The sequence below is a fragment of the Mesoplodon bidens genome, assembly GCF_964165515.1.
Source record: "Mesoplodon bidens genome assembly, chromosome: 4".
Classification (NCBI taxonomy): domain Eukaryota; kingdom Metazoa; phylum Chordata; class Mammalia; order Artiodactyla; family Ziphiidae; genus Mesoplodon; species Mesoplodon bidens.
In genome coordinates, this window is record NC_138160.1 from 30227540 (window position 1) to 30250263 (window position 22724).

General features: G+C 39.1%; 1 protein-coding gene across 1 annotated transcript in view; it reads left to right on the plus strand.

The window, feature by feature from the left end:
* SPEF2 (sperm flagellar 2) overlaps nucleotides 1-22724 on the plus strand; it is a gene marked incomplete at its 5' end in the record, with an annotated part of 165638 nt that overhangs the window by 81936 nt on the left and 60978 nt on the right. Inside the window, 6 exons of the mRNA XM_081232588.1 lie at nucleotides 3367-3441; nucleotides 10356-10504; nucleotides 14766-14893; nucleotides 14977-15115; nucleotides 18381-18518; nucleotides 21694-21845. Coding sequence (XP_081088714.1) covers nucleotides 3367-3441; nucleotides 10356-10504; nucleotides 14766-14893; nucleotides 14977-15115; nucleotides 18381-18518; nucleotides 21694-21845 — 781 coding nt within the window. The remainder of the gene's footprint in view (nucleotides 1-3366; nucleotides 3442-10355; nucleotides 10505-14765; nucleotides 14894-14976; nucleotides 15116-18380; nucleotides 18519-21693; nucleotides 21846-22724) is intronic.

Consider the following 22724-nt stretch of genomic DNA (forward strand, 5'->3'; position numbering starts at 1 on the left):
ATCCTCAATTGTTGAAATGTGTGATATTGGGAGAATGCCAGGATTAGTTTGGTGCTGTGTGTATGAAACAACTGTGGCTCTAGTGGCTGGTTTTAGCTTTGTAAGTAGCTGGCTGTGCAGTTACACAAGTCTACCTAGGTATTCTTGATATTGTGTCATGATTGTATTTCTAAACTCCATGATATTTCTACTTCATGGAGATTTGAGATGGGTCTGATTTTTTAATTAAATTTATTTATATTAAACAAATACATTTGAAAACTTTAATAACATATATTATGGTCTATTAAAGACCATTGTACTCCAATAAAATGGGGCTTAACTAAAGGCAAAATATGCAAATTCTAAAAAAAACTATTTTATCATATGAAACAATAAAGCACAAAGCAATTAATTAACCATACATATTTTCCCCATTAGAAAAACAAAGCAGTGGTCTGAAGGACAAATGGAAACCTTAAAAATACTGTTTAGCCAGGGAAGACAGTTTCCACAGAGGCTCAAGGGAGCCTGGAGTTACCCATCTAGGCCTTTAACCTATGGCCGTGGCCTCCCCTCCCTTTCCTCCCCTTGGCCTCACAGTCAGGAGTATCTGTGGATTGGAACCATTCCCTGAAACCCATCTTTAGCATTTCTGGTTACAACACGGTTCAGTCTTTAAATTTCTTGAGTTTGCTCGTGAAATTAAATAAAATTGTATACTTGAATACTGTGCATTGGAGGAATAATAAAACTATTGATGCTTCAAAGAGTGGTTGTATCTGTCTCTTTTTTCCACCAAGGGCAGGGTTAGTGCCTGATCTTTAAAAATGTATAGAAGAATTAATGCCCAGGGGCCCAATTACTGCCTTCCAACTGCAATGCATCATTGCAAGGAGATCTCAATGCTAGTAGATGTTGATGAGGCAATAGCGCAGGCTGCGCTGCCCTTACAGCTCAGGGAAGCTGGGATAAATGATTTTAGGAAGGGAAGTTCCCAGGTTTGTTTATTTTTATATAAATAACTTACAGTTTTTTTCAAAAGAACATACTTGCAGAACTAAAAGCCTAAGGCTTCTGAACAAGCCCCAAGCAAACATCCAATTACAATCTCCTTTAAAAGTTGAGAAGAAAAATTATTTACTAAAAAAAAAAAAAAGGGTGGAAATAGGGTAAAGGAGGAAGCATAGTGCACTGAGCACTAATAGTCATTTTGTCCAAACATAGTTCTACATTGTATATGGGTCTGTTGACCCGAAACAACTAGACTGTCAGATATTTCTCCAGCAAAGATGGGTTTATTCAGAATTAGCAGGAAGTTATAATTCGGGGTCTGCAACTATGGCAAGCCATGTGCAAGTCTCTGCATGACAAGGGAAGGAGAATGCTTCTATAGAGGGGAAAAGGAAATTGGAAGGGCCATAGTACTTGATGAGTCCATGGCTTTTCATTGGCTGAGTCCTTGCCAGGAAAGAAGAGGAGTCTTCCTTCCTCCTGTTGGGCGATGCTGTCCTCTTAAGGCATGAGAGCTCCCCCTTCTGGTTTCCTGACTCTATTTATTTGTGCTTTCTGTTTATTAATTTTTTACAGTTCTGTATTTTATATCTGCTTCAAATGCACTTGAGATTAAATTTGAAAAACTTCACAGTTATGTCCCATTAAAGGGTTTATTATCAAGTCTACTACCAAATGTCAGAAGTTAATTTAAAACTAAAGTTCTGAGTGTGACAAAATATGGTAGTGCTTGCTATCCATGCTGCTAGGAATATATTTTGCAATTTCAGAATACATTTTGGAAATAATTTTTAAAAATAGGCAGGGTGCATGCCATCCCCAGCAGAAATTAGACTTGCTCACAATATTTTATAAGTTCAACGTCTTAGGTGTCTCTATTTTTACCTCCTTTGCTGTTGCCTTTTGCTAAAGTTTAGAGCTAAATTGTTGATTACCCAGAGTATCGTTATTAAAGGAGCTAAGAGCTTATCTAGACTTTTTTAATTAAGCTTATTTCTAAGAAAAAAAAAGCAACTAATTCAAATGTTTGGATTTATTTATTTATTTATGAATGAGTTTGGTGTTCAACTATTTGGATGTTTAAAAGTCCTTTTATGGAGGTTAACAAAGTTTCAAGGTTAATCCTTTCCTTCACTTGTCTTATTTCTATGGAATCCTGGTTTTTGGAGCTGAGATGTTTAAATGTAAGTGATATGAGTTATGTATTTACACATTCTTATAACTAACACTTCTAAATACAAAGAATAGGTCAGATGATCTCTCCATCACAAGCATTTAAATTGTCCCATATGTGCATTCTTCCAATGAAGGAAAACAAAACAGAACAAAACTGTAGCCCAGGGCAAAGGGAGGAAGACGACTGAACTTGTTTGGTAAATTATGTGGGATGTAGTGACTTTTTTCAAAGAACTAATTATTATTTGGGATATCTTATTGACCTCCAGTTCATCAGTTTCCCATTTTCCCCTTTCCAATATACATATATATACATATATATATATATATATATATATATATATATATATATATATGTATATATATATATTTCTTTTTTTTTTTTTTTTTTTTTTTTTTGCGGTACGCAGGCCTCTCACTGTTGTGGCCTCTCCCGTTGCGGAGCAGAGGCTCCAGACGCGCAGGCTCAACGGCCATGGCTCACGGGCCTAGCCACTCCGTGGCATGTGGGATCTTCCCGGACCGGGGCACGAACCCGTGTCCCCTGCATCGGCAGGCGGACTCTCAACCACTGCGCCACCAGGGAAGCCCTCCAATATATTTTTGAATTAGATTCCGAGGAACCCAGCGTATATATTCCCATACCATCCTTTGCATTACAAGTTACAGTCAATGCACAGTGGAATGTAGAAGTCACAAGGCAACCAAGTGTGGGGTCAATAGAAGTTCAAGGATGCTCCATAGCAAAGCAATGTGGTTATTTAACTCTTCTTCAAGGTGTTTTGGCATCATTCTTATCACAGACCCAGTTGTCTTATTGTATAGGGATCATTCCAGTGAACTATATCCAAATAGAGCCATCTGCTTCAAATGGACTTGGGACTAACTTTTAAGATTCTGCAACTATGTTGCACTAAAGAGTTTACAATCAAATTCACTACCAAATGTTGATATTAAGCTTAAGACTCAACTTCTCAATGTCACAAAATAGAATAGTACTATCAGGGTTGCCATTCAAGAAATTTCAGTTCACGGTCTGTCTTCAGATTAATTTTAACTCACAGTAAAGGCCTAAGCCATTTTAGGCTGTTCACAAATATAACCGTTTTTGAGAAATAGCATTTGATCGCTTACAAATCATAGCCCAGGATATTGAAGAAAATCATCAATGATATTTATGTGTTGAATTTTGTTTAGAACCCTCACATGGTAATCAAGAATCTCCTCAGGAAAGAAAAGGGAAGAAAAGTGAAACTTCACTCAAAAGAAAAGGTACAGATTAAGATAGATATGATTAAATATAATTCTGCATTTTATAATTTTCAGTGAAAATAGCTATATTTATGTAGTAGTATACACTGAATACCTCTCTCAGGCATTTGTAAACCATAAGCCCTTGCCAGTAAAACAGAACCTCAGTGTTTCTGTAGCCTGGGTCTTAGCAAAGGTCCTGCTGAGAAAAGTGATGCTTGTGAGGAATAATTTAGAGAATATCTAAGATACAGAATATCCATTCATCATAGATATTATAGGTGTTATCCTTGGGCTAAGCTATGCCATCAGAAAACTACATGCTGAACCACATTTTCTTGGGTCCCCCATAGAATTGCTCTCACTGATAAGCACTTTGATATAAAGTCCTCAACACAATAGCAGTGGAGGTAAAACATTTATTATACCAATAATAACCTGGTATTTTATTTTCTGAAGGGATAGTGTGCCCATTACATCATTCAGTCACCCCTATGTGAAATCCTAGGTGGGAAACTTCATTCAGAATCAAGGAACTGGAAAATCTTTCTTCCTCTGCATGGCTAGATAATTAGCACCTCTAAATGATAGCACTTCCTTTTCTGTTTTGGCTGTCTAGAAGTACAGAAACACATTAGTGTCTATAAGATTTTAGTATCTGTGCAAGGACCTAGATCCCAGAGTCTGCTTTCTAATTCCTCTCCTGGTTTTGACCTTCTACTTTAAGTTGTATTCTTCCTGATCCTAATTTCTTTTTTTTTCTATTTTATTTTAACTATTTCTGTGAAATAAGGAGGATAAAATTTTGTAAATAATTGATAGTTGGTAGAAGAAAATAGGCTTTAAAAAGCATATTAGTTAGATTGTACATTGAAGCTGCTACACCAACCAATTAAAGATTGAAATGCAGTTATGGACACATACAGTTGACTTTTGCAGGGTACATACAAAGGGGGTTGTCATGAAGTATGTACCTTTGTTTTTCATTACAAATTGCCAGTGTAGTAGCAGCCCAAGATTGTGCCATGTTCACAAAATGATGGGCTTAAAAGGATCTTTATTTTGGCATTTAAAGATGCATAACCATGATTCTCAAAGAATCTTACCCTTCTCTGATTATATGACCTGATAGGCATATATAACTAGAGTCATTGGTGAGCTAACACTGAGATGAAAAATTTACCTATAATTTTGGCTATAATTTATGCTCTGCTCTATCTCACCTGTTTACAAATAGGAGAATAATTTTCACATTTACATTATGCATCCCTTGCTTTCTTATTGTGATAAGCAAAAGCAAATGAAGGATCAGCATAGAATCATCAAAAATAGGAATTAAATATATTTATGCATATTAGGTGCCAAATCGTCAAGTTAGACATAATAATTCACATGCTTTGAGAGCATCCTTAGATGAAAGTATACACACTCAAGCCATAAGCAACTACAAGTTCAACCAGTAAATTATATATTCACTGGAGTCATGCAGTTAGCTCAGTTTAAGTACCTCCAAGAACTTTCAAACATTTTTTGCTTTTATTTTACTATTGTGTTTCTATTTCCATAAACACAGTTTCTACTGTGTTCAATAATATTTGAAATAGATAAACTCTCGATCAAGATTTAAAAGTCTTTCTTTTACATAGAAATGCTGTTGTTTTGGCATGTATAACAGGATTTCCTTCATTAGGAGGAAGTCTTAATGATTTTAATTCTTAATATTTGGAACTAATTCCATTGGGGGTGAACACTATTGATTGGTTATCTGTTTACCTCGCAGGCTGTTTGACACCAGTTATACTGAAAACATCTCTTATGGTTTGAGGAACCGTCTCCTTTTTCATTCCTTCAGACTTATCATTATTTCCTGCTATTGGCATCTTTGATTCACCCCTATTTTTCTCTGTGTTTTAGATCAGTCCCAACCTTCTCCCTCCAAAATCTTGACACTGAAATGCCATTTGCAATTGTATTTATGGTGTTCTTAAAGCATTTCTTATTATCTTCAACCATTTGCCATGGCCCCATTTTACTCCTTCATAAAATAAGGGCTTTTCAACTCTATGACCTGACGTAGGAGGTGTTAAATAAGGGCTAAATGAAGAGTTTTCTTAATCAACCAATTTCAGAAAATGCTGAGTTACACCAAATTAAAATGTTTTTCATCTTAACTGAGACAGATGTCGATATAGATATGCATCTCCTGTAATCATCTATCTCTAAGTCAGTAGGAGATACACTATGTAATATCCCAAAACATTGTGGCTGCAGAACTCTCTCTTGGAGGGGTATCCGTTGGGACTAGAGCTCTGTGGAATAAATGTTTGGAAATCATGTCCTCTTTAGCTCTTCTGGCCTGCCCATGTATTAGTATTGGGACTGTTCCAGTGCTTGCCTTCTGATCTGACTTAAAGTTTAAGTGCTACCAGGCCACATAGCAATAAATGTTATGTCAATGTTATAAACATTAATGACATTTAATTGGAAAGACATGGAAGAACAGAGAAAAAAGATGAAAGTGAAATGGAATTGAAATACCTAGATGCATCTACTAACATGGTGGCTCTCTAAGCTCAGTCCTGGACCAGCAGCATCTGCATTACCTGGGAACTTATTAGAAAAACAAATGCTTGGTCCCACCCCAGACCTACTGAATCTGAAACTCCTGGAGGGGCCCAGCAATTTGTATTTTAATGAGCCCTCTAGGGAATTCTGGTGATCCCTAAAGTTGAAGGACTACTATATTGATACCCAAGACTTATTGTTCTATTTTAGCCATTGGAATATCAGAAACATTCAGTTATTTCTAATGTGTTACTTATAATATGTCCTGTTCCCCAAAATATTTAAGTTGGATTACAATTTTTAAAACAACATGTATATAACAGTACTTTGAAATAGAAATAAAAAGCCCTAAGTTTTTCTAAGATTAATTTCTAAAATACATTTTTTATCACCTGGGACCTTAAACAGAGGAGAGTATGTGGTGCAATGTACAAGGTCCTAATAGATTTTAGAACACATGCAAAACACATTAGGTTTCATCTGAAAGTTGATGCCACACATCAGAAAGTTGATGATTAATTTACAATCATGGTTCAGATATCAAAATTCAGCAACCTCCTTTGATAATATAATTCATAATCATACTAACAAACTACCTCTTATGGAGTACCTACCCTACGCCAGGCACTATATAAGATAATTTTTATAATCTTGCATAATACTCATAACCACCTGTGAAGTATAAATGATCATTTCCCACTTCAAAGATGAGGAAATGGAGAGTCAAAATAAATAAGGTAGGACTTCCATGGTGGTGCAGGTGTTGGGAGTCTGCCTGCCGATGCAGGGGACATGGGTTCGTTCCCCAGTCCAGGAGGGTCCCACATCCCGCAGAGTGGCTGGACCCGTGAGCCATGGTCGCTGAGCCTGCGCGTCCGGAGCCTGTGCTCCGCAACGGGAGAGGCCACGGCAGTGAGGGGCCAGCGTACCGCAAATAAATAAATAAATAAATAAATAAATAAATAAATAAATAAATAAGGTAGTGTCTTGTTAGGAATCATTAACCTATGAGAAGGGAAAGTTAGAGCCTCTTTACACTTTGGCGAATGTAATCAACACTCCATATTAACACTATTCTCATAGTTTCCCTGGATTTTGCCTTTATACCATCATCTAATATAATTTAGTTAAATAATATTATTTATACTCTTTAGTATAAGTCTTTCAATGAATTGATTTCTCAGACTGTAGCTTTTAATAAAATTTTCACCACAAGTAGAAAAATTAAATTGTAATGCAATTGTAATGCAATTTAAATAGAACACAGTCTTAAAATCAATTTATGAGCCAAGCAAATAGTATTAAAAGAACTACTCTAAAGCTTGCAAATTTCTAAATATCAATCTAATGAACACTTTTGAACATGAATTACATCAATAGACACTAAAAAGCAATAAAGTATGACAGTCAAATGCATGGAGTCTGGAGCCAGCCTGCCTGGGCCGACATTCTAGCTCTGCCATTTACCATACGAGTGACTTAGGGCAAGTAACTTGACCTTAGTGAGTTTCAGTTCTCTCGTATGTAAAATGAGGTCATAAAAGTAATTTCTCTGTGGCTGTACTAAGGAATTAGTAAATATACAAAAAAGCAGCTGGAACACAATCTGGCTCAGAGTAAATGGGGCTAAATAAATATGGGATATGATTATTGACTCCAGACCAAGTTATTAAAGACTGTGGGCAAAAAGGGGAATCCTTTGCAAAATTGACTTAAGGAGTTTCCAACGCTTATCACTGAGTATAATTATACTAAAATCAGGTCCTATAAAGGATTCCAAATAAGCAGTCCTCATTACTTTATAGTTGTCCACGTTCCGTATCTCCAGCTCCACGTAGACTAACAACATGAACTCTAGGACACCAAGGAGAGAAAACTTTTCCAAAATACCTTCTCAATAGCGATTTAGAGAATAAGCTGATTCATGTTCCATCTCTGGCTCCTTACCTGGCACTGACCTCTTTCTCTTCCTGGCCACGTTGCTGCAGAGCAGAAATTTTCATCTTATCCAAGGCATCCTGAGTCTCCACTTCAGTCACCAACCAGAGTCTTTTTTCGCTGAACCAAGGCAATAAGAAAGCCATCACTGTTAACCAGTCTTCTAACTTCTACCTAGGGAAGCCCTTAATTAAGCCAGATCCTACTAGGAAATATTTTAGGACTGAAAGGTAATAATAATGCCTTTCTTTAAAATAAATCAGACTTTTCGCATCTTTTCCTTCTTCCTACAATCCTTTCATCTCCCTGAGTAGTGCCAACTTAATCTGAAAGTGTTCTAGTTTTCTTAATGTCCTCTCATCAATTGATGAAATTTATTCTTACCTTTACTGAGCTCCTACTATGTTATTTTCTTTGTTCAAGCCTATTGCTCTATTGTTTCAACTTTGACTATTTCTTTACAGATAAAATGATTAAATAAATCCCGTGTCCTAAAATTGCATTTTTCTTTTGACCTTATTTTATTTATACTTGTTCTCGCTCCACGTGCTTCTGTGTAATACCATTAGGTTCTTATAACTGGACAAAAAAAAATTGCTAAAATCTATATTTACTATATGCTGAGCATAAGATTACTCTCCAGAATTTTATGCATGAAGAATGGCCACACTGAGGACTCAGTAATCCACTTCCAAATGAAAGCAAATATCTTATTAGAAAATGAAGTCTTCATATGGTTGCATGGATAGTGCAAGGAATGACCCTCATGACATTTGAGGTGTCAATAGATCTTGTTCAAAAGTGGCATCTACTTTCACTCACTGTGACATAGATACATTTTTGTTCATTCAAATCTTTTACCCTTGCATTTTCATTGTTAACAATTAGATAAAAGTTAAATGAAATCAAAGCACATCGTCCAAAAATGTTCTCTGGCTCCCTTAGTTTTCACTGAAGGATCATGGTATGTAAGAAAAGAAGAAAAAGGAACTCATTCCAGTCTCACTTTTATAATTACAAAGTTCTCCTTAGGAATTCTCCTTTGAGAAATTCATCTTAAAGTGGCCATAGTACTGTCAGTTTTATTTCACCAGAGATTCAGTTCAGAGAATGAAAAATTATCATATAAAAAAATATATCAGGTTATGAACATTTTTGGTTTTCACCTGAAAAAAGATGCTCTTAAATTTTTCTAATTAATAAAACCTAGATGCAACTTTAAACTTGTAGATGATGAATACTGGTTTTAATTGTATAAGTAGAAGTCACTTAAACTGTTCATATGACATAATTAACAATATCCCCTCTACTTATAATCCATATATTTTAAACTAGTATAAAAGTGGAAGATGTATTTACTTTTCTAAACAGCATCATCATTAAATAATACTCATTAAAGAAATATATTTTGGGGAAAGAAAGTGCTACAAATTCTGTAGGCATCTATAAACTGCATCTAAAATCTTAATAAGGAAACTGAAAATAAGTGGAATTTAAACTGACTGAATTTCCAAACTATAACTTTGATCCTTTAAGGAAATATCAGTGCTTTCTGAGTTAAGGTAGTTTGATCAGTCACAAGATCTTTCAGACCATAAGTGTACTGCTTCCCGGGTCTGGATTCCTCCCCGGATGTTCTCACCGAGAGTGGGGCACATGCCCTTTCTGGATTTTGAGCTGAAATTAGGCCTCTTTCTCTTCCTCCTCCTCCACCTCGTTTTCTTCCTTCTCCTCCTTCCTCTCTCTTTCTATTCCCTCTCCTTCTCTCCCCTCCCTTCTTCTCCTCCCCCCCCCACCATGCCTTAATTCAGCCAGACCTACAGCACAGCAGTCGCCTTCATCCCTACACCCCGACTGTAGAAAGAGATATAGTTTCCCCACTCAGAAACCCTCTGTCTCATCCAGGGAATGTGGGAATATTCACGAGGTACCCCTTCTCCTCCCCTATATCCCTCACTGATTCCTACAATAGCATTCTTTCTCCCTGTTCCTCCCCTGGTTTTCAAAGAACCCCAAGAGCACCGCTCCTGTTATAGCTACCCTCTTTCTCATTCAGGGTGAGTGTTCAATTTGCCAGTTTTTGCAATAGTAAATAAAATACACTTTTCTCTGGCGCCTAAACTTTGTAAAAACCATGTGTTCATTGTGGAAGCAAGGACAGAGATGAAAATAAAATATCAAATTGTTTTCCATAGCTAATTGGACAAGAGAAATTGCATTGCTTTAAAAAAAATTGTTGTTGGTATTATTGGTTAATATGGGGGCTATAGAGAATGATGTTTTTTATTTTTTATTTGATAAGGCTGCCCAAAGTTGCTTAAAAAGTAGTTAATGAATTGCCTGAGATCCATGACATCATAAGTTTATCCAGCCAACACAATCTGGTCCCATTCATCTCCTTGTAATGGCATGATTTAATATGCATGTTTAAGTTTCTCCCAGAGGAAAATCTCCAGGAGGGAAAGTTCCAGTAAAGAAATCACCTGCTGACTCTACAGATGTGTCACCTGCTCCAGTAGTGCCACCCCCATCTAAGCCAGGATCAGAAGAATGGGTTTATGTGAATGAACCAATTCCTGAGGTACGGAAGTTTAGACTCGAGCTAGTAGAATCTGTTCTTTCTCCTCTTTATAGGAAGATTCACACCATTATTTGCACCATCCAAAAGGCCTTTTGTAGCTGGTAATATATATATTCATCAAAAAGCCAAGGTGATCTTTTGAGAATACTCGTTGAATCACATCCCATGCTTTCTCTCCTCCCTAAAGTTTCTGAGTCATGCTTTGAGCGGCTGTTGAGTGCTGCAATCAGGGGAACAAATGGGTTCTTTGAGGACCAATTTTTACCCCAGGGACAAGCAGAGATGCAGTTTCCTGGAAGAATATCTTCCCCAGAACACATATCCAGCAAATTATAGCCCTCCAACCATGCTCTCATGCCCACATCATAATGCTTTCAAGTGAATTTTAACCCCTGACTTTTTAGAAATAGAAAGAAAATTTTGAAGTTAACTAAACTAATAAAAGAACAGAGAGCTATCTGGCCTGAGCTCTTTAAATGGGTACCCTAGTGTCAGGCAAGGAGATGCCCATGTGAGCCCTGGAAGCTCCATTCAGTTCTTTATGCTCTGACAGCTGCAAAGCCCAGTTGTCACCTAGGCAAATCCGGCTGCTTTAATAGATACATCATCTTGGGAGAATCACACAGAATGGCCTTTCTTTTAAAACTTTTTTAAAAGACAAAGAGTTTTTTGAAAGACTCAGTCCCTGTCTTCTTAATTCCAGTCCTCCATGGTTTCTTACTCTTATGAACTCTTAGCCCTGACCATCTGTGCCAGGCACTTGAGACCCAATCATGAATTGCAATTATTATTGAACATTCCTAGGGAAATGTCTTACTTATCTCCTCAATTAAATTGTAAATTCTTTGGGGGAGGGTAGGAACATGTGAGACAATTCACTGTATTCAATACAGAATCAAATACAGTGAAGAGTATGTTAGAGATTCTTGATAAGGCTTTGATGAATTAATTAGTATTGAGGGAGAAATTAGAACAGAAAATATTTGAAGATGAGAACATTAAATGATAGAATTACAGATGTGTGTAATTACCCTCACTCAGCCAAATTGTAGCTACTTTGAAAAAGAAATATATTCAAAAACTGTCATAGAAGCAGGATACAGAAGTGGTTGTTGGGAAGGAGATAAAATTAAAATGATATTATTTGGTAGGAGTTGGAGAGTGAGGGACAAAAATATTAAAATCTAATCCTTAATTCCAAACATTGAAGCTCTTGAGAGAAATAAATTCATAGAGGACAAGAGGGAAATAGAGAACATGAGTGAAAAATAAATATTCACACTGAGATATGGCACCAGCTTCCATTGCAGATCTTCTAGTCAGGATCCTGGCAGAAAACAGAAGATAATTTAAAGAAAGTTGAATAAAGGATAATTTATATGTATGTGGCCAGTAAATGAGAAAATCTACAAGGATTAGATTGTTACCCTCAACAAGAGATAGCCCGGAGCTCTTATGGCCCCTAGGCCTGAGAAGGTGAGAACAGGGAGCAGATGTCCAGACCTCAGGAAGACCTGTGCATGGAGAGGGCCACCTGCCAGGGGCTGTGGCCTTCCCAGAGGATGCAGCCACCCACAGTGACCAGCAGAGAAGAGCAGGGAAGCATATAACCAGACCTCATGTCCTTCCTGCTCTCACATCTCTTGACTGGGAAGTGGAAGGCAAGGGAGTTTCCTGAAGTAGTTCACATGAGTTAGCCTCCTAGAGCAATCACTGAGTAGGATGGAGAGTGAAGGATGGGGAGTTGGTCTGGAGGGACGATGGGAGGATATACAGCCTGGACCTCTAGTTACCTAAGTGAAACCAGGTAGAGAACTCCTTTTTGCTACAAGCAGAATTAGCCTAGAACCTGGAAACAAAGCATGCCACATGACCTACCCTAGTCCTTTTCTACTCTAAGCTTCTCACACATGAGCTGCACAGCTTACCTACTAATGGAGAGGAAAAACAGATGCCCAGTTAAATGAATTTAAATTTCAGATAATCAATGAAGTATATATAGGCATCCTATACTTTATGTGGCAACCCTAGTTCCAGGCCTTCCAGGGACCCCAGATATATCTTACCTCAATAGGCATGGGGAAGGAGACAGAGTGAGAGAAAGAGGGGGATTGCTTCCATATCTGGCTCTCTCAGGTGGAGGCAGCAACCAAGTTCAAGGGAAGCCTGGGTCCTTATCCCTTTGCCAGCCCCAAGGGAAGGTTCAGAGACCACCAAGGAGGCAGTGGAGTGATAGGTCTTTGCTTTCTAGCTTCTGAAGCTTGGAGGATACTTGCTTTGGCTGCCCAATTTCCTATTATGCTTCAGTCAATGAAGAGAAGACTATTTAATTGGAAAAGATAGGTCTTAACATCTAGTCACATCACATAAGTTCACGTGCCTAGACCAAGAAAAATAACATCCCAGAGAATTAAATAAACTACAGATGGGACATTATTGATAACTCATAGAAATCACAGAAGATACGGGAGAATCTAGAAGACCAGATGTGGGCTAATAACTAATGTTTAACAAAAAGTGGACGGGATTTAGTAGCATTCAAGACCAATGATCCAGACATTAATCCCTGACAAAATTGGAAAGAAAATTATTAAACACATGCCTCTGAGCACTTGTAACATACAAAATGATCACCCAGAGGTCAGACAGGTTTACTAAGACTAAGTCCTGCTGAACTGGCCTGTTCCTTTTCTTTGATAACAAGGTTGAGTACGTGGGTCAGAGAAGTACCATGAACATAGTATACCTTGAATTCAAAATAGTATTTGACAATTTCTCATGAAGTTCTTGTAAATAAATAAGGATGTTAGTTCAATTAGGTCCATTCCTAGGTGGTAACTCTCTTCGCACAGAGTGTTAATTAATGACTTGAAGTCACCAAGAGGGAGGTTTAGTAGTCAGCTTACTTAAAATGGTCTTCAGCACCACTCTGGATACCACATCTTCTAAGAGAGAACATGAAAAACTAGAAACCAGAGAGGTGCTCTAGGTAAGAGAAAGGTGTTAAAATAATTTCAGAGAAGTGTTGAAAGAACTGTAAATGTGTATGATAAATGAATACTTGAAGTATGGTTGGACATAGAACCATAGGCCTTTAGAACCAGATGAAGCCATCCAGTCTCCTGAAAATTTAACTGATGATAAAATTGGGTTCAGGTGACTCTGCTTACACCTATATTAACATTTGTTGAGTAACTGTTATTTGCAAATACTGTACTAGATGTTGGAAATACAAAAGCAAGTGAGTTTCATCCTGAATTCCAGCCTACTTCTCACCGATGTCTTCAAATATTTGACAGGCTGTCATAGGGAAGATGGTGTGAATGTAGACTGTCCTTCTCCAAGGGGCACAGCTAGGGCTTATAAGTAGAAAATACAGAAAGGCAAATTTCTTCTCAACACAGGAAGCATTTTCCACTAACACAAGTTGTGTGACCCTGGAGGGGCTTGCATTGAAATGTGCCTAATGTATCAGTGAGGTCCACAGAGATTGGATAATCTGTCTCTAGATCTCTTGGCATTTCTCAGTTGAAGACGAAGTTAGCCCAGATGACCTCCAAGGTCCCCATTGCGAAGTCCCTGAATCAATAAATGCACAACCAATAAGGGAAAAATTAGTACAGCAAGTTTATATTAAAATATAATATGTATCTTCAATTTTATTTCAATTTGATTACTTCTTATTTTTCATTGTTTATTTTCATCATTAAAGATAATGTAAAAGAAACTTTCTGATTTTCATGGTGCACTTTACAGCAAAGGTAAAACCTCAAGGGAGAATTCAGAGAAATAACTCATCATCACCCTGACATGAACCCTAGGTGTTCTCCAACTTAGACAAAATGTGAGGTCTGTGATTATTCAATTCACTCATGCAGTAAATATTTCTTGAGCACTTACTATGTCCCAGACACTGTGGTAGTTATAGGAAAAACTGTTTAGTGGTGAATAAGATAGCAATTCTTCCTGGTTTCATGAGACTGCTGTTCTAGCGGTGAATATAGACAAATAAATAAGCAGTTATAATTAATGCCATCAGTTCATCAGTTCGCAGAGCACCCTGCGCTCAGACATGAAGAATGATTTGAAATAGGAATTAGCTGGGGGAGGGAGAGGAAGGAGGAGCAAGAAGTTTCACAGAGATGCCTTAAGTGGCTGCAGTTGCATCTTGATCTTCTTGCTTAGTAGTGCCCTTTTGACTCAATTACACAGAAGAATTTTCACTTTGAAATTATGATTTTTATGCTTTACCATTTAACAGGAAATACGATCATTTTTAGTACCTTACTGGAAACTGATAGAAAATTCCTATATAAATTCCATCAAAATAGTACTCAGGCACCTGAGAGAAGGCCAGCATACGGTGATTGCTTACTTATATGATATTAGGTAAGTAAAGTTTCCAAAGTTACAACCGTGTAGTTTAGAGGCGGGACATATAAGCTCCATCTGATTCTCCGAATGCCTTACAGAACAGGTTTCCAGCAGTTTCTAAGGCGTCCGGACCACAAGCAAGATTTTGTATCTCAGTGGCAGGCTGATTTCAACTCTCTTCCTGATGACCTGTGGGATGATGAGGAAACGAAGGCTGAACTACACCAAAGAGTGAATGTAAGGGAATCCATGACCCGCGAGGCCAGAGTTTCCACACTCTCAAATCTTGTACTTCAAAAGCCTAATTCATCTCCTTCTTACTCTCATGAGGTGTGAGGATGAGGGGGGAAATGGTTTGAACACCAACCTGCTGACTTTCAAGAACAATCGCTCTTCTGTACTTTGAGTTCAGAATGAGAATATGGTAGCCAATGCTTCCGGAAGGAGAAGCCAAGGCCAGCAGTGCAAGCGCATTCCAGGCATCTACTTTGTAGACTCCTAAACCTTTTGTTGGGTCATGTAAGTGTGTCCAAGCCTGGTATTAAGTACATGCCTCTCTTGGATACAGTTATATGGTTGGTTGATGTCAGGGAGAAGGGGAATGAGGGAACATCCCAGAAAGCCTGAAGTGTTGCCTCTATCGAATAGATCCCTTGAGGGAAGGTACCAAATATCATACATCTTTGTATTCCAGCAGCACAGTGCCTGGCACTTGGTAGACAGGCAGATTTTGATAAATTCACAAATGGAGTATATTACCCTGATGCTTTAGAAAAGGTCCTCTGATGTACAAGAAGCCTGATTTCAATCTTTTGTCAACCTGATTTTCAACCTTTTGTCTTTCCTGTGTAGATTTACAGAGCCCCTTATCCTGTCAGGGTAATTCTTTCCCCTTCCACAACCTTAAGTATAGGCTACTAGTAGTCATATCTGATTATAATCTCAGTATTTATTTGTCAACAACAACAAATTCCCAAGCTCTACCCCATGACCCATTCATCTGCTCTGTGAATATTTATTGAGCTTCTACCATGGTCCCGGCACTACTCAAGGGGCAGGGGATTCAACACTGAACAAAAAGCCTATGACCTCAGGAAGTTTATGTTCTGGGGGCCAGAATGCAAAGGATAAGCAATAAACAAGTAAATGTATAGCGAGTATGTCACTGATAATATGAGCTACGTGAAGGAGGAAAGCAGGGCAGGGAGGGAAGGAACCTTGATGTACCATTTAGTATATGGTAGTTGTGGAAAGGCCCACTGAGAAGGCAATATTTGAGCAAACTCAGGACAGGAGAGATTGAATGAGATAAGCCATGCAGATTTTGGGAGGAAGAGTGTATCAGGCATAGGGAAAAGCGAAGGCAATGAAGAGGGAGGATACTTGGTGTGTTTGAGAGCAGTTGGAAAACCAACTGGGAAGCTATTGAAATTAAGTGAAGGCATTATGGTAGCTTGGATGACCAGGGTCCTGGAGGGTTTAATCCAGGAGGTATTGCACTAATCTATGTCACAATAAACTGAAGTCTTTTATCTTAGACATTCCTCAAATGGTAATCGTAAAACATATCTGCCTTTCCTATCTCTTTCCTGCCTATTCACAATCCTGGCCCTCCTGTATTCCAAAAGTACCATATGTTTATTATAGACAGATTAGATATTTAAAAGAAGCAAAATTGGAAATGACAAATCCATAATCCTATTTGCCAGTAGTTAACCTCTTTATTCCTGGTAATATTCCTTGTTCTTGGCTTCTTTCATTCCAATCCTAAGAAGCTAATGGAAAGGTTCTGCTATCATGTTGTCCTCACTTTACCATTAGAAAACCAAGCCACAGAGACACTGGCACTTGCTAAGGCCTCCCAGTGAGTCGGGAGCAGAAAGAGAACTAGAAACAAGGTCCCAGGCTCCTGCTTTTGTACTTTCTCCTCAACTGCTTCCTCTCCTGTCTTTTTAAAATGTATAAATGTTTGAGGAACAGAAGCCAGTCCTCACTGGATGTCTGATATAGCATTTGTGGAAAGACCAGGGAGACATCAAGATCAGCTCTAAAAGAATGGCGTACTGTTCTGATATTAGTGTAGAGCTATAAAAATACCTGTGATGTTTTCACTTCATGTGAAGCCCCCACAAGATAACAAACCAAAATGCTAAGTGTTCCATAAACACAGCATCACAGAAGCAAAATCCACTATAGGCACTGGAATCAAACTGCTTGCGTTCGAATTCCTGACTTCACCACGCTGAAACCATAGGCAAGTGACTCAACATCTCTGGGCATCAAATTTCACATCAGAAACTTCTCCCTTGGTTACTGTGGGGATTTGTGAGGTAATCAACGTCAGGCACTTAACACAATGCCCAACACACAGTAAATGTTCAATAAATAATTATGATCATGAAAACTGTCAAGTTTTATTGGACTGTATCTATTTTCTTAATGAAATTTTAATTAAACAGATATTTTATTGCTATGAATAAGATTATGATACTGTTTATAACTGAGGAATTATTGTGTGCTAAATACTGTGCTAAGTGCTTTATAGGCTTAGGCTAACTGCAGCACATCCAAAGGGTAAATAATATCCCCATTTCACAGGTCAAGGAACTGAGCCCTAATCTAGTGGTACAGACAAGACCAGAGGCTCATATCCTGACTCCACCACTTGCTCATAATGTGACTTTAGGAAAATAACCTCTCTGTGACTGACTCAGTATCCTCATCTGCAAAATGAAGAAAATAATAGGACCCAAGGTGGTTGTGAGGCATTAAAATGAGTCAATATAAGTATAATGACTTATATTCTGAACACTGACACACATAGAAAGGTATCTAATCAACATTATTCCTCAGGATATGGTAAGTAGCAGAGCTGGGATCTTTAAAAGATTTTTTTTTCACTGCTAGCTCTGCAATACAAAGCTTATTTTCAGACAATCCTATTTCTTGGAGAATGACATGCTCCACTCATGATTAATTAACAAGCCTATGCCCTCAGAGTCAATAAAGCAGCATGTTTCTTACGCCAACAAAACACCATTTCCTCAAAAATTCCCTGAAAGGTCTTTTTTGGCCAATCAAATCTTGTGAGGAAGGATTAGAATACATAAAACATAGCCCCGCATGAGTAAAGTAAACTGTGGCCAATCAAATCTTGTGAGGAAGGATTAGAATACATAAAACATAGCCCCGCGTGAGTAAAGTAAACTGTGGCCAGTCAAATCTTGTGAGGAAGGATTAGAATACATAAAACATAGCCCCGCATGAGTAAAGTAAACTGTGGACCTGGGCACCAGGTGTGCTGAGGGGGGGGTCTTAGAAAGTGAAGGCCTGACAGAGCAGAAGCAAAATAAATATTTGTTGACCGAAGGGATAAAATATATGAGTGTATTAGGTCTAAATTTTCTTCAGGCACATTAAGACAGGCAAAGGATTTTAGTTTTATTATACGGAGGTCATCTGAGCCGTGATTCTGAAGCCTCACAGCAGTGTCTGCGTGCAGGATTTACGGGACCGCCTGTGGGACATCTGTGATGCCCGCAGGGAAGAGGCGGAGCAGGAGCTTCTGGACATCATTAACGAGAGCTGGTTGCAGGACGCGATCGGAATCGCAATGAACCATTTCTTCTCACTGACGCAGGTAAGAGCGGCCGGTCGGGATGACACACACTCTTCTCTCCATGGCCACGCCCATCCTGTAACCACTCCTCTGGGAATGTGAGGGGCTTGTTTTACTCACAGCACTCTGCCCAGCCTGAGCTCCAACTTGCCAAGGAGGTTAGCTGAAATAAGCCATTCTGTCCCCGGCCGAACAAACACCAGAACTGGTAGCCTCTCAAGCTACAACCCACCAGCTGTTTCCAGGTGGCCTAGAGCTGTGGAGGGGACAGCAGAGATGATGTCTGTCCTGGGTCGTTACCACGCCAGCCTCTCCCAGCGGACACCCAAAGTGTCCCCGGGAAAGCAGCCCTGCCACAAGAGCGTGGGCTGGATCAGACTCAACAGGCACTTGATTCCTGAAAAACGTTTGTGTTCAGATTGGAAAAATAGACCATTCATCGGAACAATCTGATTAATTTATTTTTGCAGCCCGTTAAAATAATGAATTGCACTGGACAAGTTGAAGAGACAGACGTTGATTTTATGCCAAGGTATTGTCAACAATAGGGGAGAGAGCACAGACCAAGTCTGGATACCCAGCTCTGCCAAGAATAAGGGCTGGAGAGTTTTTAAGAACTGGGGCAAGGTGGGGTGTCATGCACAACCTGTGTTGCTTGATTGGCCTCGTCTAAAGGAAAAGTAAACTTTCCCTTCTCTTTTTTTTTTTTTTTTTTTTTTTTGTGGCCTCTCCTGCTGTGGAGCACAAGCTCCAGACACGCATGCTCAGCGGCCATGGCTCACGGGCCCAGCCACTCCGCGGCATGTGGGATCTTCCCAGACCGGGGCACGAACCCATGTCCCCTGCAACGAACCTGTGTCTCCTGCATCGGCAGGCGGACTCTCAACCACTGTGCTACCAGGGAAGCCTTCCCTTCTCTTCTTGATGCACGTAGTTTTACAACTAGGAGCAAGGTGTCTTCCTAAGTCAGACTCCGCTCCTCCCAGAGGACCAGGACATAGGAATTCTATTTTCATTTCATATGCTTACATTTCAAAGAGATGGTTCCCAGGTTCTTGAGAGAGACAGTTCTGATTTCTAAAACCAGCAGGAGGATTTTGAAAAGATTTACATCTCAAAGGGACAGAGAATGGACTTACAAAGACAAGTTTCCTAAAGTAAATACTCTAAGAAAAGGGAGGTCAGGAGTCTGGAGTTAGGAAGAAACCTGTCTATAGTTTAGTCATGCTGAGAGGATTATGAAGGCTGTCTTGGTCAAGCTGTGTCTACATGAGTATTTTTTCCTAAGAAAATAGCAGTGAGAATAGAGTGGAAAAGGGTACCTTTCAGGTCTTGAACTGATTAGCTTACAGGAGGAGTTACTGCAGGAAATGAGAATATTTAGCTGAGGATCACTGGAGCTAGCGCATAGTAGGTGTTCAATAAATCCTTGTTCAACAAAAGACCGTGGATGCGAGTACTTCCAGCACTCACAGGGACAAGCCCCTGGTTCGGGGGCAAGCTGGACCACAGGAGGCAGCGGCCTGAGAAGCAGTAGCAGCCTCACTGATTGCTAGCTCTGGGATCCAGGTGGGGGCTACAAGGCATGGGCTGTGCTGAGGAAGAAGGCAAGACAGCCAGCAGCCTAAACCTGCCTGGGTAACATCCCCGGGACACCAGTTTGGGTAACCAGAGATTGAATGCTGGAACAGCTGTTTCAAAAGTTTATGGTAGAAATAACTGAAATCCAGTAACGAAGGCAAAGGGATTCGAGAATTTTTGTAAATCATTCCCATTAGTCCAAGCAATATGTGCCTCTTTTGGAAATGGTATAACTCTTACACCCCACAAGACCTACATTTCAGACCCTCTCCCTGAGAAACAGAATCCACATCTAAAGCCAACTAGGAAAAAAGAGAGTAAAGGAAATAAAAGCTAATATTTATTAAGTTCTTACTCTGTTCTAAGGACTCTTCATGTGAAGGTTAAACCTTCACAACAACCCTAGGCTGTAATTTCTTTCACAATCCTCACTTCACAGATGAGGAAACTGAGGCAAACATAGATGAAGTGATTCGCCCAATGCCACATGTCAGTAGTAGGAGAGCTGGGATTTGGACTGAGGGAATCTAACTCTTGAGCCAGTACCCCTAACCACTGCTTTGTCATCAGTGTTCACATAGTTAAAGGCTAGCCACCTAGAACAGAAGAAGCCTAGTTCTGCACTGATTGGCATGATCCTATGAAAAGCCAAAGCTGTAAACTACAGGAGAGTAGTAGATTTCAGTTCAATAAATGAAGAACGATCCTAATGATTGGAACTGTCCATCAAATAACAGACTTTTCAGGCACTTGAGCTGCTGGTCCAGGAGCTCATAAGCAGAAGCTTGCACATATTTATGGAGGGGAAAGAATCTTCATGAAAGTTTTCAAGGGCATGTGCCTAGATAAGTATTTCCCAAAGTGGATTCCATGGAACACTAGTCCTACACGATGTTTCACAAAAGAAGGACTTGATGATCAGAAGACTTTGGGAAAGGCTATGTACTCTACCCTTCCCTCTCCCTGGGAGATTGACAAGCATATTGACATATTAAGATACTAAGATGCCCTGCAATATAGAAACTCTTTTGGTATGTTAACCCCACATTTCTGAAATTATTTGACGTTGCAAAGTTTTTGTTTGTTTTTTTCCCAGCATGGTGCTCATTAAGAGCTTATAGGACAAAGCTTCTACGAAATGAATTTTAGAAAATGCTATGGTAGATGATTTCTAAGATTTCTTTCAAAGCTAAGTCTCTGTGATGAGAGAAACAGTAAAAAAGCATTATTCACTAGTTACCATAAATGTGAGAGGACTTTTGATCAATTCTGCTTATATGATATATGATGGCATCTTATTCAGGGCTTCCCTGGTGGCGCAGTGGTTGAGAGTCCGCCTGCCGATGCAGGGGACACGGGTTCATGCCCCGGTCTGGGAAGATCCCACATGCCGCGGAGCGGCTGGGCCCGTGAGCCATGGCCACTGAGCCTGCATGTCCAGGGTCTGTGCTCCGCAGTGGGAGAGGCCACAACAGTGAGAGGCCCGCGTACTGCAAAAAAAAAAAAAAAAAAAAAAAACTAAAAAATAAAATAATGCTTACAGGGCTTATATAGAACATATGTACAGATCAGCTTGTTCTGTCTTGGGTATTAACATTCATATTTTCTATTAAAGGCAGAACTGAACCGTTTCCAAGATACGAAGAGACTGCTTCAAGATTATTACAGGGGAATGGAGTGTAAAATCCCAACAGATGACACTAAAAGATTTACTCGAGTCCCATTGGTCCAACTGGATAGTAAACATATTTTGGAATCCCAGCTTAGGTAAGGCAGGCTATCACGTTGCACTGTAATCAGTCTCAACATAAAGCTTTGTGATTTAAAATTGAATACCACTAATAAAACCACAGTCTTGTATCTGCTAATCCAAAATCCAAAAAAAACTCTAAAAACTGAAAACTTCAACTCAAGACTATTGATATGCATTATTTATCCCACTTATAGTGAATATCGACTCATTTTTGCTGCAGAGATATAGTGTGTTTTGTTACGGAGTGCTTCCAACAGACTGCTGGGGATATTATGGAATATATAGTATATACAAATTCAGAATTCTGAAACACTTTTGATCACAAGGGTTTCTAGTAAGGGATCGTGACCCTCTACCACTTTTACGAAAGGTCCCAAGCAGCTCTGTGTCTATGTGTGCATTTGTGTGTGTGCATGGCATTATATAAACGACAATGGAAGGTGTTATGAGCCTTCTTTTACAAGTTAAGAAATTGAGAAACAGTAAAGACTCAGTCATATGTGATTATGACTTTGTGAGACTGAAACTTAGTAGCAGTTTAACATCAGATTCCCACCAGTAAGGAAATAAACTTGGTGGTAAGGGTGGAAGAAAAATGACATTTTCAGGCAATTACTAGTTATATGTAAGTAAATTAAAACAATTTGTTTGGGAAAGTCACCCCAACTCTCTTAAGCCTTGGTTTCCTTATCTGTAAAGTAGGGTTGTTGTGAAGATTACAGAAAATGAAATCCTCAAAACACGTAGCACCATGCCTGGGAGTCAGAAGACTTGAGACCTAGTCCCAGTGACTCTCAATAAGTGATGACTATTATCGTCATCATATTATTGCATAATATGACAGCAAATTATTCTTCCTCACATGCACTGTTTTAATTGTGAGTATCGCACGT